General features: G+C 40.7%; 2 protein-coding genes and 1 long non-coding RNA gene across 5 annotated transcripts in view; 2 read left to right on the top strand and 1 right to left on the bottom strand.

Moving 5' to 3' along the window:
- LOC140581466 (protein NLRC3-like) overlaps positions 1–23,513 on the top strand; it is a 114,058-nt gene that overhangs the window by 23,592 nt on the left and 66,953 nt on the right. The window contains exons 5-6 of the mRNA XM_072704146.1: positions 20,229–20,342; positions 21,889–22,002. Coding sequence (XP_072560247.1) covers positions 20,229–20,342; positions 21,889–22,002 — 228 coding nt within the window. The remainder of the gene's footprint in view (positions 1–20,228; positions 20,343–21,888; positions 22,003–23,513) is intronic.
- LOC111842958 (NACHT, LRR and PYD domains-containing protein 6-like) overlaps positions 1–23,513 on the top strand; it is a 108,205-nt gene that overhangs the window by 68,356 nt on the left and 16,336 nt on the right. Inside the window, exon 14 of one of the 2 annotated variants that reach the window (XM_072704154.1) lies at positions 4,676–7,725. The exons of the other annotated variant lie outside the window; for it this stretch is intronic. Coding sequence (XP_072560255.1) covers positions 4,676–5,208 — 533 coding nt within the window. The 3' untranslated portion in view covers positions 5,209–7,725. Of the gene's footprint in view, positions 1–4,675; positions 7,726–23,513 lie in introns of those variants that run through there. 2 annotated transcript variants of the gene reach the window in all.
- Positions 6,405–17,342, bottom strand: LOC140581469 (uncharacterized). Of its 2 annotated transcripts, none has more exons than XR_011984542.1 (3): positions 17,177–17,342; positions 8,661–8,789; positions 6,405–7,196 (listed from the first exon to the last, which is right to left on the bottom strand). It is a non-coding gene; the product is annotated as an uncharacterized lncRNA (long non-coding RNA). The 2 variants fall into 2 exon arrangements; XR_011984541.1 differs by having other exon boundaries at positions 17,213–17,342.

Raw genomic sequence — 23,513 nt, 5'->3', positions numbered from 1 at the left:
TGATTACTGAAAGTAGTTGTATTTTAAATATGAAAGTAGTCACATTTACTTAAATGTTATGCTTGTAATGGTGAGGTGATCTTACACATTTGAGAGTTTTTTCTGTCTCTCTGCAGGCTGTCAGGCTGTAGAGTCACAGAGGAAGGCTGTTCTTCCCTGGCTTCAGCTCTGAGGTCAAACCCCTCACACCTGAGAGAGCTGGATCTGAGCTACAATCACCCAGGAGACTCAGGAGTGAAGCTGCTCTCTGCTCTACTGGAGGATCCCAGCTGTAAACTGGAGAAGCTGAAGTGAGTACAGAGTGTGTGCCTGTCCCTGCTACAGACACATGCATGTGAGAAAGACACACCAATCAAATAAATGGATATACCTGTATTATGTCATTCTGCTTTTCTTAAAGTGTGGACCACAGTGGAAAGTGCCGGACCAGACCAGGCGTACAGAAATGTAAGTTTTTTTTTTTGTTGTTTTTTTTTTTTTTAAATGAATGCCATTTATTCTACATTCAGTGTTGTGCATGAACGGTGGATTGAACACATCAGTTTGCAACTAATGAAAACAAACTTTGGCAGGAGTGAACAACGCTCACGCACCAGATTCTATATGTTGATAAGAAATTTGAAGTACTACAGTGTCCAGTGGTGGAAAATAAAAAAGTAGAGTTACTTCAGTACTGTACTTAAGTACATTTTTCACATATCTGTCTTAAGTAGATTTAGCTGTGGACTCTTTTGACTTTTACTCTGCTACATCTTACAGCAAATATTTATACTTTCTACTCTACTTCATTTATACTTTTCATCGCGTTACATTTTACAGGCACGTTGCTGTTTTTTTTTAATCGGATGTTGACAGGGAAAGGCAGTGATGGGACAGATAATACCGAGATTTCTTAGCTTTTCTCATCAAAGTACAACCCAGCGACTCCAAGCGGGGAGGAGCGTCAGAGGTTTGGAATCCTGTCAGCTCTCAGAAACTCTCATAAACGCAAGATAAAAGCCTTTGGACGTCGTGTTTTTGTGGTTGGAGAGATTGGTTGTTATACAGTTTGTACCACATACACCACCTTTTGATTCATTATGGAAAGGAGGGAAGGAGCATGCACTGATACAGTGCGTTGCTGCACCTATCACATGACAAGCCACCTGAAGGGTGAGAGCCTGAGTGTATACATGTGGCGGGTAATACCTCAGCACCACACCAGTCTGAATGGACCAGTGTGAGTTTTTTCCAGTGGCTGGAGTGCCAATCCTGCCACCAACCCCCAACTTTTTTCCTTATAGTTGGAGGACCTGCTTATAGGGCTGGATGTAGATTAACGTCATACCCAGGACAAAGCAATTGCAGGTTAAGGCCCTTGCTCAAGGGCCCAATGGAGTAGAATTACTCTGGGCATTCACAGGATTTGAACCAGCAACTTTCCAGTTGCGGGCACAGATCCCTAGCCTCAGAGCCACCACTCCACCTAATTATGGAAAGTGTCCCTGGAAATGACAGGAGGTGATCCTCGGATGTTTGTCATCAGGCTGACTTATTGGTGAACTGTTAGTGAGGTTTTCAGGGAATTGTTTCGTAACCTATATCCATCCCAGGGAGAGGGCTTTACAGACCAATAAGATCAGTTCCTTTCATTATTTGAGGTGCCTTGTCTGTCTCCAAGTAGTAGAGATTTACTGGAATGAGACATAACATTACAGGAGATTAAGGATGCTGTTATGGACCTTAGACCAGGTCGGGCTTCTTGAGATGATGGTTACTAATCTGATTTTTATAAAACCTTCTGTGATATCTTAGCTGCTAGACTATTATTACTCTTTGGTAATGCTCTGGAAAAGGGTTTCCTCCATAATACTGCAATGGAAAGTCCGATTTCTTTAATTCACAGAAAGGGAAGAAACCCCCAGCAATGTGGAAATTAGAGACCAATTTCACTCTGTAATGTAGATAGTAAAATACTTAAGGTGATTAATACATCTAGACTAGGTGGGCTTCATTAAAGGCTGATCTCCTGCAGACAATCTGAGGAGGTTCTTGCACTTAGTGTAAAAATGATAATAGTTCTGGCCCGGTTGTGGCTTCCTCCTTAGATGTTGAGAAGGCCTTTGATAGGGCTGAATGGGGATTTTTATTTTGTACCCTACAGAAGTTTGGTTGTGGACCCTCATTCTCTGCATGAATTAAGCTCTTGTATACAGATCCAAAAGCCACTGTAATGTGAAAGGTACGATATCTTCCCATTTCGGTTACAAAGAGGCACAAAGCAAGACTTCTCCCCCCTTATTTTTGCTATCACCCCTTGAGCTGTTGCTATATGAAATGATATAAAAATGAAAGGTGTTCTAGCCGGGCAGCCGGAACATAAATTACAACATACTGTTGATGTCACGTGACCCGCAAACCGCAGTCCCAGAGATGTTGCTTGATTGATAGATTTTCACATATTTCAGGCTATAAAATAAACTTGACTAAGCCTGCAGTAATGTCTGTATCACACAGCTGCCCATAGCACTTAGTAATGGCTGTTCAGATGGATCTCATCGAGTATTAAACTTATACCAGACAGAGAAATTTTGCAAGCTAATCTCCAGCCCACCGGGACTGGCCAGCAACTGGCCAGTGGAGCTTGGGCCAGAAGACTGAGGTGTCTTGTAGGCATATCCGAAACCCTTACGGCACGTAACAATAATAATACTCAAAGTAAACTACACAGCTCATATACCCCCCCTCACCCTTCCTACACAACTTTTAAAGGAATGAAATAAATGTGCTGAAGCATCCATATAGAAAGAGAAAAAAATCCTGTATAATCTCACTAAATGATGCTGACAGGGATAGTGGGGGACTTGCCCTCCCCAGGATAGATTGGTATCACTGCTAATCTTTGGTGTTGACTTTTGTGGTAAATATGTCTGTGGTGAGTATGTCTGATGAATGTCATTGCTCTGTAATTTTATTTACCCTAATTAAAGGGATGTAAGGATACACTCAACTCACGATTCGATACGATTCACGATTCTGAGTTCACGATAAACTTTTCTCACGATTTTTTAACAGAATGAGCTGCAGACAATTTTTTTTTAAATATTCCTTTATTTATCTTTCTAAACTGTGCAAAACGTGTCCTCTTCTTAAATTGAATAAAATACTGTTTTAAAAAATCCAACATGAAAATAAATAAACGATAACGCTTTACATTAACTGCACCTTCATAATGCTTTTATATTGCATTCATAAAACGTTCAGTACAGCTTCATAACGTATTCATGAAGTATTCAGAAATCATTCATAAACATCATACATGTATACCTTTACATCCTAACATCCCTTAACAGCTATAATATACATTAATAACAAACATTATATAATTATAACAAACATTATAATTGTATAATCATGTAATGTTTGTTATTGATGTATATTAAAGCTGTTAAGGGGTGTTAGGATGTTAAGGTGTACTTGCATGCTGCTTATGAATGTTCTATGAATGCATTATGAAGGTGCACTTAATATAAACGTTACCAAATAAACTAAGGCTTGCATGTGCAGCTTTTTAGCGTGATTTGCCCTTTTAATAATCTTCGTTCTGGCGGTGGTGAATTGTACGGAAGAGGATTAGGGCCACCATGAAAAAATTATTAGAATTCTGACTTCAATGTCAGAATTCTGACTTTTTTCTCTCAGAATTCTGACTTTTTTCTCTCAGAATTCTGACTTTTTTCTCTCAGAATTCTGACATTGAAGAAAATTCTGACATTCTGAGAAAAAAGTCAGAATTCTGAGATTAAAGTCAGAATTCAAATAATAATTTCATGGTGGCCCTAATCCTCTTCCGTAGAATTGAGCTCACTGTGGTGCCGGTGGACATGCTGAAGCATGTTCGTTGTGCTATTTGTGTATGTTATCAGTCTTTTACAATGTTTGCACGCAGTTTTTGACTTTGTGCTTTTCTCACCGTTTTCGTTTGTGATTACCGGAAACCTAAAATGCTGCCACACCGCCGATTTAAGATCGGGGGGTTGTGTCCTCAATTTCAAATTGGCTCGCCATCTCGCATTCGGTCAAAACCAAAAACTAACATACGACGTCAACGTGAATACGCATTGACATCTGACGTCGAACTGACGTCGTAAAATGACATGTAATATTACATCAGTTTTTCTGTTAAGTAAAGTACCGTGAAGTACTCCTAAAGTAGCGATTCATTTTCCACATGAGCTGGTTTAAATCGTCATACATTTACATTGATTTTTAACCGATTCGCGATTCATCGTTACATGCCTACTAATTAAGCCTATTAGTTTAGCACGCGTAGCATTTTGGCGGGTCTTCGATCCCACCGCCGGTGTTCTGACGAGTTGAGCTACTTTGTCGAGTTAGGCTACCGTAGTGCTAATCGATAGCCCTAACCCTAACCCAAAAAACCCCCCCAAAACCCTAACCCTAAACCCAAAACGGTGGAACTGCACATGCGCAGAAAGGCTCGATAGCACATCTCGATAGGTAGCTCAACTCGTCAGAACACCTGCCTACATTTCATGATGCTGCAGGAGTATATTTGGAATAAAATGTGTGTATTGGGGTGAGTTCTGTGTTGGTGTGTGAGGTGTGACAGTGATTAAATGGTGGAGATGCTGGTCTGCCTGATGGTATTAATCGCTCTTCCTCCTGCCTACAGACTCCTGCCAGTTGACACTGGACCCCAACACAGCACACAGAGGCCTGTCTCTGTCAGAGGGGAACAGGAAGGCGACATGGGGGGCAGAGCAGCCATATCCTGATCATCCAGAGAGATTTGACCGCTGGCCCCAAGTTCTGTGCAGAGAGAGTCTGACTGACCACTGTTACTGGGAGGCTGAGTGGGATGGAGATAGAGGTGAAATAGGAGTGATGTACAAAGGAATCGGGAGGAAAGGATGGAGTGACTGTCTGCTTGGAGCCAATGACAAGTCATGGATTCTGCGAGGTGATCCTGACAGATACTTTGTCTGTCACAATAATAAACAGACTCCCATACCCATACGGCCCTCAGGCTCCCGCAGAGTAGGAGTGTATCTGGACTGGGAGGCTGGTGCTCTGTCCTTCTACAGAGTTTCCTCTGATGGACTGACCCTCCTGTACAGATTCACCTCCTCATTCACTGAGCCCCTCTATCCAGGGTTTGTAGTTTATTATCCAAACTGCTCAGTGTCGCTATGCATGCTGGGATAGTTCACTGAGCACTGGAGGAATAATTTTTGCTGTATCACAGTGTAACGTGTTGGCATTTCTTCATGGTAAATCTCTGCTTTTTAAAATGTATAATCCTTTTTAGTCTGAAGTGTGACTGATGTTAGACAACTTTTTATCTCCTATACTAAAATATACCTAAATGTAATCCTAGTGAGTGGGGGGGGGGCTTATTAAGTCACGGGAAAGGATAATATAAAAAAAAAAAATGAAAAGAACTTCTAATTGCAGAAATTAATGCCAAAATAAGTCATTATAAAAAGTAAACCGTAAGATAGCAAGGCTGTCAAGTTTCATCAAAACTTTGGAGTGAGATTACACTGGGGGCGAAGCGTGTGTCTCACGGCCAGTGCGTGACACTTGAGCGCCCTGAAATAAGGTGCAACCTGAGAGCAGAACTCGGCGCTGCGGTAACTGAGGGTTTCCCATCGGGTGCAGGATGTGACCCCGCGGTCCCTCAGTTACCGTCCGAACCGCAGCCCTGCAGGTACAGGAAATATCAGGGCTGCCAACTCTCACGTATCTGGCGTGACACTCACACTTTCGGACTCTCACGCTTGCGCAAGAAATCTTACGGCAAATTTATATTATTACATTATAAACCTAAAATTAGCTGCATCAAAAGCGTTGGGGTAGTTTGCAAACCCCACAGACTATTTACAAAGTAGCCTAATAAAACTGTCACATAGGTGTAAATGCGTGTGCGGACTTGTCTGAAATCGAAAATCTCACGCCAGCCGGCTGACCAAAGTTGACAGCCCCGAGTTATTATTTAATGTGCAATACAACATTAACCCAAACTAAAATTGAGTGAAATTAAAAACTATTCCTTTTTAACTTTGCTGCTAGAAGAACTATGAAAATGGACGTAGTTCATGGGTTAGTTGCTATTCTGACTGCAGCCATTTTATTTCATTGTTTGGTTAAAAAAAACTAATGTGAAACATGTTTGATGAATGATGCACTCTATATGATTCCAAATTACCAGAAAAAAAACCATATTTTTTTCTTTTTTGGGAATCCTGATTTACTTTATATTTTAGTTTCTTTTTTTTAATCCACACTATTTAGGAATAAGATTGTAGCTGTCACCAGGAAATTGGTGCTCATGCATTTATTTAATATTCATTTGTATTTTGTTCAGTGAATGTATTTTGTTTCATTTTGTTGGCAACATGTTATTATTTGTAATATTACTTGTAAAAGGTTTAATGTAGAGGGTTCCTTGTAACAGTGCCTCCCACTGTTCAGCAGAACAGTCTATTTACGCAATCACATGACCTACTGTAGCGTAATGAGCAGCGGAAGGAAGGCCAGGTTAGCAAGCAGAGTGAAGTCAGAGTGAACAACGGCTAAGAAAAGAAAATCAAAAAGGTTTGAAAGAAAGATGTAATGCAGTAATGTCTCCTAAACTGTGGTCAGAAGGAGCACACGGTATGTCATTGTTTTGCCTTTTCTTGTTTTAATATGTATATTTAATATGTATGTTCGTTGAGTTTTCGCTGTCCTGTATACATAGTAGAAGCGTGTAGATTGCTTATTTAAGACCCGTAAATTATCATTGTATGTGTAATGGTAGTGTTTCTTTATTCCAGTTTTTCACTGTGGTTCATGGTGTGATTTGTTACGTCGATGGAAAAATAAATAAATAAACAAAATTACCGCGCTAAACATCAGTTGAATCGTGAACTAACTTCTGACAGAAGAAAACACTAGGAGCCATTATAAAGATTATGGGATGCAGTGAGGCCCACAATACACTCACATCAACACTGCAGTAATAAAGATACAGCACTGAACACAATGGAAAGGCGGGGTCTCACTCTGACGTCCCTCTCCTTCCTCTGGTGATGAGCTCCACGTACTGCGCTGCGCCCCCTGCTGGCAGCTTATTTGTTTCTCTCCCCCCTTTAAAGATGCTGTGCACCTGTTCACTTGGGGGCGAATCTATAAGACCTTTCCGGTTAAACCTGTACGGGGGCAATAAAGGATTGTGACATCAACTAGATTCAAACTCACTGGCTCCAGTTGACCTGCCAGTCACAGCTGGGTCACTTTGCAACCATGAACTTAGAGAAATGTTCTGTAATTAAGGAAGGATGGAAAAGCACTGCCTGTGTTTGAATGAAAAATGATGTGCTGGAAAAATATTCAGAAATGCTGTGTAAATGTTTACATTTATTTAAACATTCTGGCAAGAGCATTCATCAATTTAAAAAAAACTTTACTGTATGGTATTGTTTATCTGACTGAAATGCTGAGCTAAAATACAGCTTTTGACTAAGTCTAGTTAAGGTGATTTTTCTAAAGCTATGTGTTCATCCACCTACTCTTACAGGATTACAGTGGGTTTCAGCCAGTGGGTCTCGGCCTCTTTAGGGGGCCATTGGCATTCCTGTGTCAGGGGCTTTTTGTTTTTTACATTGTTATAAATATTATTTTGAGTTATTGTATATTATTCTTGTGATAAATGCAAAAAAATAAACATATTTAGGCCGAGCTTGTCGCCTGCTCAGACTAAACTAACTAATAACTGGCTACCAACACAACTAGTTCAGTATTTTCATACATTCAAAGCAAATCAAAGTAAAGCGTTTCCCTTTCCATCACATATGGAAATGGCCAGTGTGTTACATCATTATCATTTAAACAAATGAAACTATAACTGTAGTAGCTTCATTACAGTTAAGTCACAGTCAGGAAGACGTCTTTCACTGTTATTTCTAAATGACAAGTTCTGATTAATCACGTGTTACTCTTCCCCCTACAGAGGAAGCACAGTCACCCTTCCATGCAAAGGCTGCTTATTTGGGTCCCCAAGTGATCCTGGTGAAAATTTTCTTGGCCATTCCTGCTTTTTCCCGGCCAAATAATTTGCTCCAGGATAACCTGTGACAATAATATATAATTACTAAAAATATGAGAATGCTTGTGTTAAACCAAGTGCCAATTAAATAAGGCCTCTTGTATCACATTTTATTTACAGTACTTACCTTTTGACAAAGCCAAGAGTTAAGAACACATCTACTGTTAAAAGGATGTTACGATATTAACATGAGACAAAATTATTGTATATGTTGCCAATTTTTAACGTAGCAGAGGTATAGAAGAATATGGCCGTACCTTTGGATTAGACACGGATACTGACTTTCTTAGAAAAAGCAGAGGATTAACATCAGTCTCTCTCAGCAGTGGCCACACTAATCAGCTACATTTTCACAGGAAGTGACATACATAATGAAAATGCATTTGTATATAACTTTAGTTAGATCATAAATCTCTTTCAAGGTGAAAATGCTTTATATTGTTATAATAAATCCCTTCATCCAAAGAAGCACAAATATTTTATCTGTGTGTTACTGGAAAAGAAGGTCAGAGCTTAGGAGCTGCAAGTGACCTGCTGCAGAAAGCGAGACGTTCTAAATGCAACTTACAGCTGGCAGGAGAAGCCGCTCGTGCAGCCACCTGCGATTCTCCTCTGTGACTCCTGGCAAATCCCACGATAAAGCCAGCAGACGGACAGCTTGTCTGTCATCTGCAGAAAGTTCAGCATCTCCGGCAACCTGGGAAATGTCAGTAACCTCAAGGTCAAATGCATAGCTGCTGTCCAAGTGTAACTTAATTAATATAAAAACCAGAGATTTACATTAATCAGGGAAGTAGAGTTTGGTGACACTTTACTTGACGGGACAGAAATACTTAGTAATAACTCAGTTACTACAGCAGATCCTTGGGAGTTCCTTCAGTAGTTCCTTCAGTAGTTCACAAAGGTTTACAGAATTAGCAGATATAGTAACAAATATTGTAACTGCTTGAGGTAAAACATGCATCGCGATTCATGAATGATGAATGAACATGAGATCAGTATGTAACTAAGACTTAGTTTGTGGTTAATTAATACATAAGTAATAGTATAATACTGTATTATTTATGCCCTGCCAAGTAAAATGTTACCTAGTGTTTTTATGTAATACATGGTATTCACAGAAATACACCATTTGTGATTCATATTCACACTTGGGGTTCAGCATCAGGTTGTGCAGAACGTATCAGACTTATGGTGCTGCGTGTGTCAATGTCAGGGCAGTCCTCAGTTTGCACTGATGCTGTCTCTGGGGATCCCCCACACAGGACATGCATAATTACAGGCCTTAAACCAGAGATGCATGGTCCACAATGTAGAAAGAAGTGCGACACCATCTGGTCTGATAAAGCATAGTCACCAAAAAATAACCGTCATCCCTAAATGGCAGATGCCCAAATGGGTCATTTTATGAAATTTATGAAAGGGAAAAAGGAAATTATAAGTCTCTAGTTTCTGACCGTAAAGGTCAGCCTTAGATCTGCTTTTCCAGCTTAACTAACCTATTTCGGTAATAGTAAATTGTGAGTAAGGCCGTGTGTTAATGATTTAAGTAATGTATCATAATTAGGGAGAAGGAAAGAGCTGTTTGTAAAACATTTGGGCGGACAGTTGTACAGGAAGCTGCAGTAGTCGGGATAAATAATTTAGACATAAGCCCAGTAGTACCATTGCCCATCATACCGCCTTGGATTTTACCTGATGCCATGGTGGATTTAACTCTACTCGAAAAAAAGACTACAGATGAGAATTTCATTTGTAATTCTATAACGGTTCAGGAGTATATAGAGAATTTTTATGATTATGTAAAAGTTTACACTGATGCATCCCGGAGTCCGTCGGGTCAGACGGGAATGGCAGTTGTAATTCCAGAATTCAAAATTAAAATAGGAAGGAAACTAAATGAAGGGCTATCTGTCTACACAGCAGAAATGATTGCATTGCTACTTTTGGTAGAATGGATTGAGGAGACCAGACCATTACGAACCGTGGTGTGCTCAGATTCCAGTTCATCATTAGCTAGTTTACTAAGAAATCATTCAGACAGCCGTCCTGATATTGTACTAGAAATTCAACAAGTACTATATCACATTCAGATGATGGGATTGGTAGTTGTGTTTCTCTGGGTACCTACACATACAGTATAGGGGTGGAAGGAAATGAAATGGCAGATATGAAGGCCAAAGAAACAGCAAAACAGAATAACATCGACATGACAGCCTCCTATAGTAAATCAGAGGTTAAAAGTATTATCAAAAGGAAAGTTAAAGAAAATTGGCAAAAACAGTGGGACGGTGATGTGAAAGGTAGGTGGTTCTACGGAATTCAAAGGAAGGTAGGAGAAGTTGGAAGAAGTACTGGAAAAAGTAGAATACACGAAAGGATAATAACTAGACTATGGCTGGGACACTCGGGACTTAATGCTACATTACACATAATGGGGAAACATGACACAGGACGGTGTGAATTCTGTGGAGACAGTGAAACAGTGGAACATGTAATGATTAATTGTAGGAGGTACCATACAGAAAGGACAGAATTAATACGGAGTCTTGAACAGGAAAAAGAGCAGTACTCACTTGTGAATATATTACGGAAAAGCCCTGCCGATGTGTGTTTTAAGTTTATTTTTCAGTATTTGAGGGCAACTGGGTTGGATAAAAGAATTTAAGGGTTTTTTAAATTTTTTTGAGTTTGACTGTCTGATTCACACTCCCTACCGGTTGGTGGCGGTAATGCACCAAATAGTTGTTTGCCAGCCGCCATAAAAAAAGTGTTGCCAACTTAGCGACTTTGTCGCTAGATTTAGCGACTTTTCAGACCCCCTTGACGACTTTTTTTTTTTTTTCAAGAAAGCGCCTAGCGACAAATCTAGCGACTTTTGGACAAACCTTAGCAACTTTCCAAATGTCGCCAGTACTGTCCTGTAAGCGCGAGGTCTTGCTTTCCCGGTACAGTTACTCATCTCCCTGTATCTGCTCTGATCAGTGAGAGCTAGCTCCGGCTGAAAGGAGCAGCATATTCCCGTGACTGCACGGCAGCTGACATAGATGTGAATGAGCTGCGCATGTGTAAACGATGTTGCCACGGACCAATCACTTACCTGCTTCTCCTTTGCTTGAAATAAAACTATTTAATTTGACCCTTCTTATTTTTTCTTATTTATTTATTTTTTCTTCTGATGCACTTATATTACTCACTGTTACAGAGCTTAAGTTCATTCCAGTTTCTGAATTCGTCTGAGATCGTTTACTGAGCTACATCTGATTGACTGTACGTGATTCTACTTACTCATATACAACGATAAACTTCATTAAACTGATTAAACTCATATACACATAAAAAAAACATATATACGTATAATATAAATGTTGTCTGACAGAAAATATGTAACGTAATTGATACACGTGATCGATATTGGACACGTGATGAAGGATTAGGGAAAACACGCAGAATGCATATACGACGTACTATACGCATGACGTCATCTAGCGACATTTGGCGACTTTTCGTGCAGACTTTAGCTGCTTTCCATTGAAAATAGTTGGCAACACTGCATAAAACAGCAAGCAGAAGGAGAAGAAGAAGACGACAATTTCTATTTCAAGGTAAGATTATAGTTAAGAGATACAGCTAATAATAAAATAAGCCCGTGTAACGCACTTACATGCAGCTGCAGCGCCAGAGATTTAATGTGACAGGAGCGATGGGGAGCTGGATTATTTAGGGCGGGTGCTTTAACTTGGACCCTTTTTCGGGCCGTATGAAATCGGCTTTATTTTTTCTCAGATTCCGATTTGTCGGATTTAATTTGTTTTGTTTCGGATTTTTAGTTTTTATAAGCTTTTAAGGTGATCTGAAAATTCTTTGTTGTGCATTCGGTCTCAGCATTGTTGGAGTCAGAACTCCGCCGGGTCCGTTGATGAGAAGAGATTCACAGCACAGTCGAGGAGTAGTTGCAAGTCACCAGTTTATTCTCTAACAGATTGCGCAATCTGGGAGCAAACATCCGACATACATTCAGCATGTACAAGAAGATGCTCGAACCCTAGGGGTCGGCTCTAGGTCTTTATAGGCCTTTTGGGGTGTGGCCCCCCTCTTCTGTACTTTTCCATCTACGTGACTACAACAGATTTTGGCTTTTGCTCTAGTTAGTATGGTACAAGGTCATCTTGACCTGTTCCCTTGCTGTCAGTTCCTGATTTTTCCCATCTACTGGTGAGATCACCTCATCCTAGTATCGGTTCCCATGTCTATTTTCTTCATTGGGTTAGAGGCCATATAATTATAAAATTATTAGTTGCATTCTTAAATGATTAACCCTTCAGCATCTATGACGCAGTTTGATTTATTTGTTTGTTTGTTAGCACGCGCGGTTACGAGACAAACAAGACTTTTTAATGATTTTCGGGTCATTGGCAGGCGAGTCAGTTAAAATGTAAGCCTATAAATGTAAGTATTGTGGGATTCAATAGAATTATAAAGAACATCCAATGAATAGAGGAAAAGGAGAATATAGGTTAAAGCAGGGCATGACGAAAGAGGGGGGGGGGGGTTCATTCTAAAAAATGCAGTTCACTGAAACGAGAACTGACTGGCGCCGGCAGGGCAAGGTTACCTCATCGAGACAGATAGAGGGAGCGACAGACAACGTAAGCAGCCCTTACAAAGGCTTTCCGCAATAACAAGTACTCACTGACTAACTAGAGCAAATGTCGAAATATGTTGTAGTCACGTAGATGGAAAAGTACAGAAAAGGGGGGCCACACCCCAAAAGGCCTATAAAGGGACAGAGCTGATACCTATGGTTCGAGCTTCTTGCTGTACATGCTGAATGTATGTCGGATAGTTGCTCCCTGATTGCAATCTGTTAGAGAATAAACTGGTGACCTGCAACTTCTCCACGTGTCAGCTGTGAATCTCTTCACCCGGTGGAGACGGCGTACTCCAACAGTATATACAATTCAAGCATATAAAGGGTTGAATAAAAACATCGGGCAAGTTCGGGTCGCGCGTCTTTCGTTGCTACATTTCCTGTAAACATTTGAGCCACATGAGACATGTGGAACTACATTATATTGCCACAAGTATTGGAACACCTGCCTTTACACATGCATGAACTTTAATGACATCCCATTCTTAATACATAGGCTTTCTTATGGAGTTGACCCACCCTTTGCAGCTATAACAGCTTCAGCTCTTCTGAGAAGGCTGTCTACAAGGTTTAGGAGTGTGTTTATGGGAATTTTTGACCATTCTTCCAGGAGAGCATTTGTGAGGTCAGGCACTGATGTTGGACGAGAAGGCCTGGCTCACACTCTCCGCTCTAATTCATCTCAAAGGTGTTCTGTCAGGTTGAGGTCAGGGTTCTGTGCAGGCCAGTCAAGTTCCTCCACACCAGACTCGCTCATCCATGTCCTTATGGACCTTGCTTTGTGAACTGGTGCGCAGTGATCTTGAAACAGGAAGTGGCCATCCCCAAACTGTTCTCAGAAATTTGAGGCATGAAATTGTCCAAAATGGCTTTGAATGCTGCAGCATTAAGAGTTCCTCTCACTGGAACTAAGGGGCCAAGTCCCACGCCTGAAAAACAACCCCACACCATAATCCCCCCACCACCAAATTTTACACTTGACACAATTAGGGGTGCAACGATTATTCGACATTGTCGGCAAAAATCGACAATAAAAATAGTCGCAGACGAATTTGATTGTCGATAATTGTCGCCAGACGTATTTTTAAATGGAGTGAGCCGTTTTCCTTCCTTTCTACCTGTGCAATACTACCGCTTTACAATTGACTCCACCAATACACCACATTGGTGAGATTCGCTCTTACGCAATAGCATTCAGCGACAGGTAGAAGAATGGTGGCCACAAATCAGGCGTGATCGCATATTAAATGCTCTAAAGTCTGAGACACATGGATTAAAGTTTTCCGTCGCTATGACGGATTTCCGTCAACTGAGTGCACTAAAGGTTAATAATGAAATTTATGTAGATTCAAAGGAAAAAATGGGGGTGGGGCCTGGAAAGGCTGTATTTCTTTTATTTAATTATGATTTAATTATTTTTCCTAAAAATAAAAATAAACATTATGGTTTTGGCAGTTCACTTAAACGTTGACGACTGCGGAGTAGCCTACAGGCTGCAAGCTATTTCCCGATGCGTGTTTAAGATGCCAAACTTCATAGTAAGTGGAAAATAATTCCTCAGCATTTATAGTGCCACATCAGTGGTACTATAAAGGCTTTTAATGTCCCAAAACAAAGACGAGATCTGCAAAAAGGTGAATGGCACGGGCTTCTTGTTGCCTGGCGTATCCAATAATAATAATAATAATAATAATAATAATAATAATAATAATAATAGGGCATAATAATAGGCTAGTAGTAGTATATTTTACATTTTCGAAAAAGATCAGAATAGAACGTATTTATGTTTGGAAGTCAGTGGTGTGTCATGAAGTGTCTTATTCGCTAATAGTAGCTAAAAAAGGTTGGAAAACGGAGCCAAAGAAGCCAAAACTCCAAAGCTCAAGATTCAGGACAGTGGCTCCGATGTCGCAAGTGCTGCGAGAGCTTATGCTCCGTTAGAAATAAAAAAATAACAGCCGTTTTGAAGTCTTGCTGTTAACAGAGGAATGGCAATGGGAAGCTGTTCTAAATTTCCCGTATTTTGGGTCGGGATCTTGGGATTTTTCAGCCTGCTTTAAAATGAGTTTTTATTTGTAAACATAGGCTATATAAATAGCTGATATGACAAGAAATTACCATTCATTTGAACCTCTATACCGCAAATGAAGTATGAATTAGCATATACAGGTTAAGATGCATGAATTTCTTGTCATATCAGCACAAATGCACATAAAATATGTGCGCATTTGCACTGTCACAGCAATGGATTGCCGCACGTATCGCTTTTAAAGGTGAATGCGTACTTGCGTACCAGTTATATGCAGCCCTGATTATAACAAAGATTGTATCAGAAATTCGGATCGGTATCGGCGCCCATCCAGACCTATTTGACGGATCGAGTATCGGCCATGTGTGACCAATCCACGTCCTATACTTACTTATTTAGTTTTTGGCAATCTCTAAAAAGATAGCTCCTGTTTCGTGTTAAATCTATTTGCACAATCAATCGCAGGACAGCTCTTTCCCATTTTACATGTGTTTTTTGCGGCATTCAAGTCGAACAATAAACTCATGCTAAATGTAAAAGCTAGTAGCTAAATAGGAGCCATTGGATGCAGCTACTCAGCCATGGAAACCCATTCCATGAAGTTATCTACACACTGTTCTTGAACTAATCTGAAGGCCACACGAAGTTTGGAGGTCTGTAACTATTGACTCTGCAGTCATTTGGCGACTTCTGAACACTGTGCACCTCAGCATGCGTTGTCTCCGCTCTGTGATTTTACGTGGCCTACCACTTCATGGCTGAGTTGCTCTTGTTCCCAATTGCTTCCACTGTGTTATAATACCACTAACAGTTGACCGTGGAATGTTTAGTAGTAGGGGTGTGCAAAGCAGCCGGTATTTGTATCTGTATTTGTATTTGTTGAGGGGGGAAAAGTATTTGTATTCGTATTCGAGTAAAATTCAAAATAGGCGTAAAAATCCAGTTTTTTTGCGTTGCACTTCTAATTTACGTTATAGTGTAAGTATTCTTTAATTATATCCATTATAATAATTATGGATATGCAGTAGACAGAGTAACTTAAACGTACCATATAACTCCTACAAGTGCATACAATTCGACACAACTACACAAGCATTGTTTTAACCTTTTTAACCAAACGTTAACGTTACTCTGTCAACAGCCTATTGTCTAAATTACCGAGCTAACAGGCTACGTAAACAGAGCGAACATGAGAGCACCTGACTGCAGACGTCAATAATGCAGCGTAATGGAATAATCTCCCGATCAAACTCCGCTTCCCGAAAGTTATAAACTGCCTCCGGAACCCAGTTAAGGTACAAAAATCTATTCAACAAAAACAGTGATACAGTTAAGTCTTTTTTCACTCAGCCGAACCTTCTCTGTTGCTGTGTGGAGCAGCCTGTGTCAGTCACCTCTTTTACTCCCCCCCCGACTCCTGAACTCACACACTCATCCGGGCATGCACTGCGGTCTCAAGAGGAAACGCAGCTTTTTGATATAAAGTTTTTCTTGTTCCCGAATACAAATATTTTTTAAAGTATTTGTTCGAAATAAGTATTCGTAAAAAACACATTATTTGTGCCTTTCCGAATACCGTATTCGGGTTCGGCTCCACCCCTATTTAGTAGCGAGGAAATTTCATAAATGGGCTTATTGCACAGGTGGCATCCTATCATGGTACCACGCCTGAATTCACTGAGCTCCTGAGAGCGGCCCAACCTTTCCCAAATGTTTGTAGAAGCAGACTGCATGCCTACGTGGTTGATTTTATACACCTGTGGCTATGGAAGAGATTGGAACACCTGAATTCAATGATTTGGAGGGGTGTCTCAATACTTTTGGCAATATAATGCAGTGTTTCCCCAGCTTTTGGGGGATGGGGGCAGATGGACACCGACAGGTTTCATGGTGTTCATGTGTTTCTTGTAATGTCTCCTTGCAGCCTATTGTGAATGTTTGTCTTGACCTGCAAATACATTAACTGTTAGGCTTTAAAAGTGATAGCTGATACAGTAGCTTAAAATAGTGATAGTTTAAAGCAGAAAATCCCATTGTGAAACGTATTTATTACTCTGTTCATGGTTGAGAAGCCCCTCTCACTAGTGCTGGATATTGAAATTAAAATTTCAAGAATCGATTCGATTCCGATTCTCAAGATTTAGAATCGATTATCACGATTCGATCCAGTCTGTTCCGATCCGATCCGATATCGATTTGGGTCAGTGTTTTTCAAACAGTTTTTTTTAGCTGTTACCTTAATTACATGACTGTGTAGTTGTGCAACATATTAATACTAGTATTATATTGACATTCAACGACAAATTAATGAAGTATTGATAGTTAAAGATGGCTGTAAGGGCCAATCCCCCTCCCAGAATATTGATACAATTGCTTTCACAAACATGCTGTTGGGTAGAATTACCGAACAGATCCAGGACGTATTTCCGGAATACTTCACCTCCATTTGGCATGCCTTGCAAATCGCTTTGCTTTTGTCAAGCTCATCTGTCTGTTTGTCCGTTCTGAACCCGAAATGCTGCCAGACCGCAGCTTTTAAAGTTACGGGCGTTTTCAAAGCATCGCTAGTGTCCGACGCCATGTTATTAATAAAGTTTTCCCCGGTGAACTTTAACATCACCTACTGTCGCGTCATTGAATTCCCGATGCGCGTGATTAAAGATATTAACCCTTTAACACCTAAGCCTCAAAATGCCCGTCTGGACTTCCCCCCCCCCCCCATTTTAGCTATAAATAGGTTAAAGGGTAAAATCGATCTTTGGACGTACGAATCGATCTTTAGGAATTATAATGAGAATCGATTAAGAATCAGAGAATCGATTTTATCGACACAGCACTACCTCTCACAGTTTACAGTGAGTGAGTGTTGCCATTTTCACCACCCTGGGAGCGTTTAAAAAACACAGATATTTTTCTGATGGGAGCTGAAAATCAGATATTTTCTGACGTGCGCTCTCTGTCCGCTGGTGGGCGTGTGCTCACCTGTGTGCGCACACATCGGGGTGGAACTCTGCCATACGTGATACAGAGAGCAGAGGTGAATTGTAAATCCACTACTGTGTAGAGACAAAAATGACAAGCTGTTGTGTAAATAAGATAAATAACATAAGGCTATTTAGTTTGTTTAATAAAAGGACAATGTATAGACCTGTTATATAGGAAAGGTAACCTTAAATGACTTCTGTTGTGATCTGGTGCTATTTTAAAAAATAAAATTAAATTAAATTAATTTGACCTTCAAGGGGGGGCGGGAGGTGCCGTTGGGGGGCGGGACACCCCCCTAATATAATGGTAAGGGAAACACTGCAGTGTGTGCATGAAGCTCTGATGAAGCTCTCATAGACTCCCACAGAAGCACGGCGTCCGGTCGGGCTCCGAAAACACGTAACTGGGGCATATTCACCAACAAGCTTTCCTCTATTCTCCATTTAGACAAAGTGGACTGGAGCCTTCCATAGACTTCCAGTGAAGCACAGTGTCAATGGGCATCTATGGGCTGCATTTATCCTGATTTTAAAGAGAAAACTAACATATATGTTGTGTAAAGCAACTTCAATGAAACAATCAGCACTGTTGTTCAGCTGCAACATAGATTAAACTTTCAGGTGCAAATAAAATTAGGTTACATTGACACATTGACTAATTCAATTGTTTTGGCATTTTCTGGGGGAAGCCAGGCTTCCCATATAGTCTTAGAGCAATCGCTTGTGGCCAAGCTGCCTGTTCCCCCCGGGCTGTTCAGAGTAGGATTTTATCTAAAAATGGCTGCTGACTGTCTTCACAAATGCAGTACAGGACTTGGGGCCCTCCTAGGTATCTGAAGGGGCCCTGGGGCCCCACAACCCACAGTTTGCACTAATCAGTGTGATAAACCCTAACAACTAGCACTGCATAGTTACCAGAGGATTTCACCCAAAAATGGATCCTGACGGTCCCCTAGGTCACTGAAGGGCCCTTGGGGCCCCAAAAGCCACAACATCCAAATCCGGTGTGGTATCTAAGACAGCCCTGGGCCTTATTAAATAAGTAGCATTGCCATAGTTATACTGTATGATGACTTAATTTAAAAATGGCCACGGACTGCCTTCACAAGGGGGGGGACATTGCTCTGGGGCCCTTAAGGCCTGTAATCCACTCATGAGCCGATATATCGTGCACGTCTTCATATTGTTTGTTCCAGTTTTATAAAGACAATATGAAATACAAAATAATAGAAAGAAATATGCTGCTTAAAAATTATGAAAGAAAATCATGATCTTGATTCTGATTAAAGACAAAAAAAAAACATGCAACGTTAGCAAATAGTAACAAGTCTAAATGCCAAAGGAATGTGTCAGAGTAACAGACTGGAGGCCCCCGTGTGTAAATTCACTGTGAAGTGCTGAGTACTAAATACTCTATATGTATGTATCTGTTTATCCTTCATGTTCACAGAAGCACCAGCAGGATCTGGTCTGGATCGGCACAAAATGGAGGGAACGGCGTCTGAAATGAGTCCCTCAGTGGGTAAAACACAGAGAACTGAGAGGTAAGACAGAACCTGTGTGTATTTGCACTTATTTACAAGCAGACATAAAAACACCCTTCCAGCATTTTCAAAAGAGGTAGTAATTACAGTGAATCAGTTTTAACTTAATGCATTTCCTGGAGACTTCAGTGATTCAGGTCTGAGGGGTAGGTGATTTATGTTCATCATTTATAAAATTTTAATTTCCTTCAAAAATCTGCATTTAATTGTATTCCCTGGACGCCGTCCTCTGCTGCCCCCTAGTGCTGCTGCTTCTGTTTCTCAGGAAATCTCTAGAGTGCGATTTTCTGAATATTCTAGAATAAAGTTTTTTTCTTTGGTTGCCACAAACCGCAACTCAGATAAATGTATCAGCAGCATGCATGTCCAATTGACTGTTGGCAAAATTTATGGTGGGGATCCCAGTTTATGGTGGGGATCCCAGTGAAATTTATGGTGGGGATCCCCCTACACGCTAAGCAAACTTTGTTGTCCCCTCCCTCCCTGCATGGGAAAGAAATCGTTGTCATTTAGCGTCTAGGTTTGCATTACCAAGCTGAAGTGACGGTATTTTCCAAAAATCCATATTGTGAAAGACATGGTATTGAATAATATTTATGTTTAATGAAATACAACAGTGATCATGGGAGTAACACCTGAGTAAGACAGGAATTCTGGTTCTATAGTTAGACCATAACATAACAGTAAAAGGGTTCCTGGCTACGGAGGTGGTGACAGTGTTACTAAACCTTTCATATCGGTATGTTAATTTTAGACGGGACATTAAAGCTGACTGTAAACAAGCCTGTTAGTATCAAGAGCTTCAGGGCAGGTAGAGCAGAAGGCTGAATAACTGAAGATTTAATATGATTCTGTCCATATTATGTGAATTATATTTATATTATAAGGAATTTGTTCCTTATTTGTTGTTTCCTGTCGCCGCCCACAGGGTCCTGACAGAGAGAGCAGGCTCACCTGCACCCAGCTGTGTTTCCATGAAGAGTGACAATTCAATGGACCCCCCACTCACCTTCAGAGAGGGACCTTTTCCTACAGGTCAAAGGTAAATGTGCATTTGAACAAACACTGTGGCGGTGGCTGATAGAGGAGCCAGTGATTAAATTAATTATCATAATGTGTGGATTTCACACTTTGCCTTATAGTAGAAGTAGTAGGAGAGATTGTTTTGTATATATACACTAAAAAAAGACACACAAAAAACAGAACCATGCATATAATGTGCAACGTCAGGTTCACCAGTCAGTTCTCCTTTTTCCGCAGGCTCAATGGCTATAAAAACATTTGTAGCTGATAGAAATTAACTTTGTCCTTAGGAACAAAAGCAGCCAGCCTGGTTTATCGCTAATGACGGCTTCCATACATGACGACTCACCAGGTGCCGCTGCCTGAGCATAATGCCTGCTGACATTACCCAGAATGCCACTAGCAGGCCAGCAAGTTCATTCACAGGTTCTAGAGCACCGCGCTGCTGTTTGCTAATCGCTCTATTTTGCTGTCCTGTAATGACATTCAGTGAGCAATATCTGATTTATTTTACTACAGACTTTACCTTAAGGCAGTTTGCACTGATCACCAAAGCAGTGACTTTCCTTCGATTACTGGTCATGGGAAAACAAAATTCACGACAAGCAAACTGGGCCCAACAGGATGTGTCACGTGATTTACGTGCATCTAGCCAAAGATGGTGATAGGCTGTATTTAAAAGTCTGTTAGCCTGGTGATGAAGGTTCTTAAAATGACAGAAAATAAATACATAACATAACATTTTTTAAGCATTTTAATTATTTTAAGTACATAAAATACAATCTCTCAAAGTATTTTGTTACAAATTATGTCTGATTTGTTTCCTATCCAGCAAAATATAAATTAAAAAATACTCAAAAGTAAATAAATACATGTTTTAAATACATTTAATTGAAACACTGCCCATCTTTGGCTCTGGAGCTACTGGTCAAAGTGTTGGAAGTAAAAGGAGGCAGCCTATGGTGTCACAGCACTGGAGGAGGGACAGCCAATCACGGTGGAGATTGTCACTGGTGCCACAGTGTCATTAATGAGCCATTAATGATGCTCACTCAGCTCAGGGAATAAATCGTTGTCGTTCTGATAGCATCTTGGTTTGTATTAAGTAGCTGAAGTGACAGTATTTTCCAAAAATCCATATTTTCCAAAAGATAGCATTGAGTAATATCTATGCTCAATGAAATACAACAGTGATCATGGGAGTAACACCTGAGTAAGACAGGAACCCTGTCAGGGTCACATTGTGAAGAACATTATGATTTATGGTACAATGACTGTTACAGCCCACTGGCATGCATGTCTCTTTGGGTCTATAGTTAGACCATAACATAAAAGTAAAAGGGTTCCTGGCTACGGAGGTGGTGACAGTGTTACTAAACCTTTCATATCGGTATGTTAATTTTAGATGGGACATTAAAGTTGACTGTAAACAAGCCTGTTAGTATCAAGAGCTTCAGGGCAGGTAGAGCAGAAGGCTGAATAACCGAAGATTTAATGTGATTCTGTCCATATTATATGAATTATATTTATATTATAAGGATTTTGTTTCCTGTCGCCGTCCACAGGATCCTAACAGAGAGAGCAGGCTCACCTGTACCCAGCTGTGTTTCCATGAAGAGTGACGATTCAATGGACCCCCCACTCACCTTCAGAGAGGGACCTTTTCCTACAGGTCAAAGGTAAATGTGCATTTGAACAAACACTGTTTAAAACACTCAGACTCTCAGTCAAGAGGCACAGACGTATATACAAGCTATGAGGAAAAAACCTTATAATGAATGAATCATATTTTAACTTTTGATTTTGAGTTTAATAGTCTGCCTGTAGATTATCCGCCTATATTGTTTTACCAGTAGGCCTCCTAAATTTACAAAATCACTCATGTCCCCACGATATTAAACCACAAATGGTGGAGTTTGACTGGAACAATTGGGCAGTTTGATGAAACAGTTGAGAGCTGAGCTGCTTATTGTGAATGGTTCAAATTTATTGTCCAAGCTAATGGCATTAAAGAGGAGGCGGTCGTGGCAGGTTTGCTGAGTGCGATGGGGGTATAACTTCTGGATTACTGAGAGATCTGCTCCAGACAGAGACGGGCACAAATACATCAAGTATTGTGTTGTTACAAATTACAAATACTTGCTTGTGAAATATAACAAAGTAAAACACATTTCCTCTCACCTATACATTGTAACTAATTCATGTTATTTATAATATGAAAATACAAAAATGCAAAAACAGCAAGTGAACTTGATTCAAATTCATAATTTGAATCGTGTTCACAGCGGCCATGTTCTTGATTCCCTGCCAAGCTGAGCGGAGGCTTCCTTGTGTGAATTTCTCCTCCCCCTTGTTTTTGCACCTCAGCTTGTCATTCTTTATGGCATGCTTAACCTCTCTGTTTACCTCCTTCTCCTCAGCCTCAGTGCCGGTGAAGAATGTCCTCTTCTTTTTGTTTAGGATTTCTTTTAGTTCGTTAGTAATCCAGGGCTTATTGTTTGGGAAGATGGTAACCTTCTTGGTGGGGATGATACTGTCCACACAGAAGGTGATGTATGAGGACACTGTGTCCACCTGCTTGTTGATGGTACTGGAGGTGGAAAGTAGGTTGTCCCATTCTGTGGTTTCAAAACATCCTTGCAGAGTTGCAGTGATGTCGCTGGTCCACTGCTGGATGTTTTTGGCAACCTTCTCTGTCCTATTTATGGCCGGGCTGTAGGCTGGTGCTAGCAAGATGATGTGCGCACCAGGAACCGATCCATAGCACTTACCCAGTGTCTTCCCCTGACAGGTGGTGCAGGTGACATACTGCTGATATCCTTTAAGGCACTTGTCAGGGGAGCAGTGGTTGAAGTCTCCCAGGATGAATTTCGGAGAGTCAGGGGAGATGAGTTCCAGATTGTCCATTGGCTTGCAGCTCATCTGTTTTGTTGCGCAAAGAGCTCACTTTAGCCAAAATGACGGAGCAAAGGAAGCAAGTAATGTTTACAATATACCTCTTAAGCCTGGCTCTGATTCCACCCTTTTTATTCCATCTCCTCCTCACGTTCTTTTCCTTCTGTGTCTGGTGGTCCCGAAGTAATTCCTGGGGTATTGCGTCTATGGTAACGTGTTTTGTGGGTGCAGTTTCAGCAAAAAGTTCCTGGTGTATGTGACTCACTGCACGTTGGGAAGATCCAGGTCACTGATG

This window comes from Paramormyrops kingsleyae, chromosome 21 (genome assembly GCF_048594095.1).
Source record: "Paramormyrops kingsleyae isolate MSU_618 chromosome 21, PKINGS_0.4, whole genome shotgun sequence".
Classification (NCBI taxonomy): Eukaryota; Metazoa; Chordata; class Actinopteri; order Osteoglossiformes; family Mormyridae; genus Paramormyrops; species Paramormyrops kingsleyae.
This window is presented reverse-complemented; position numbering and strand designations above follow the sequence as displayed.